General features: G+C 46.2%; 1 protein-coding gene across 1 annotated transcript in view; it reads right to left on the bottom strand.

Annotated features, from left to right (window-relative positions):
* Positions 1-114, bottom strand: part of PPTG_07635 (hypothetical protein) — a gene marked incomplete at both ends in the record, with an annotated part of 4,086 nt that extends 3,972 nt beyond the window's left edge. Inside the window, one exon of the mRNA XM_008901916.1 lies at positions 81-114. Coding sequence (XP_008900164.1) covers positions 81-114 — 34 coding nt within the window. The remainder of the gene's footprint in view (positions 1-80) is intronic.
* Between the last annotated feature and the right edge of the window lie 224 nt (positions 115-338).

Below are 338 nucleotides of genomic sequence, written 5' to 3'. Positions count from 1 at the left end.
ATGCTCGACGTGATTTACGGTACAATGGTCTTCTGTTCCAGGGCATCAGTCTCCAATTCAAAGGGTAAATACTGACTCACTTATCGTTACATCGCGTTTCGCAATCGTTTGCATCGTGCAAAGGTATCTCAGGCTTTGTAGACCACTGGTCTAAGACCAGCCCCACTGGTGAGCCGACTCGTCACAACCAAAGTGATCAGAGCGCTCCGGGCTTCAATGAAGCCTTCATTGTGCAGACAAGATGGTACAATGAAAGAACTGTCCTGATCGGAGCAGACACTCATTTCACTTTAGTTTAGCAGTCACTGCCATAGTTCAAACCATTTGCAACGTTTTTT

This window comes from Phytophthora parasitica (assembly GCF_000247585.1).
Source record: "Phytophthora parasitica INRA-310 unplaced genomic scaffold supercont2.12, whole genome shotgun sequence".
Taxonomy (NCBI): domain Eukaryota; phylum Oomycota; class Peronosporomycetes; order Peronosporales; family Peronosporaceae; genus Phytophthora; species Phytophthora nicotianae.
The sequence above is the reverse complement of the archived record's forward strand: the minus strand, read 5'-3'. Positions and strand labels throughout refer to the sequence as shown.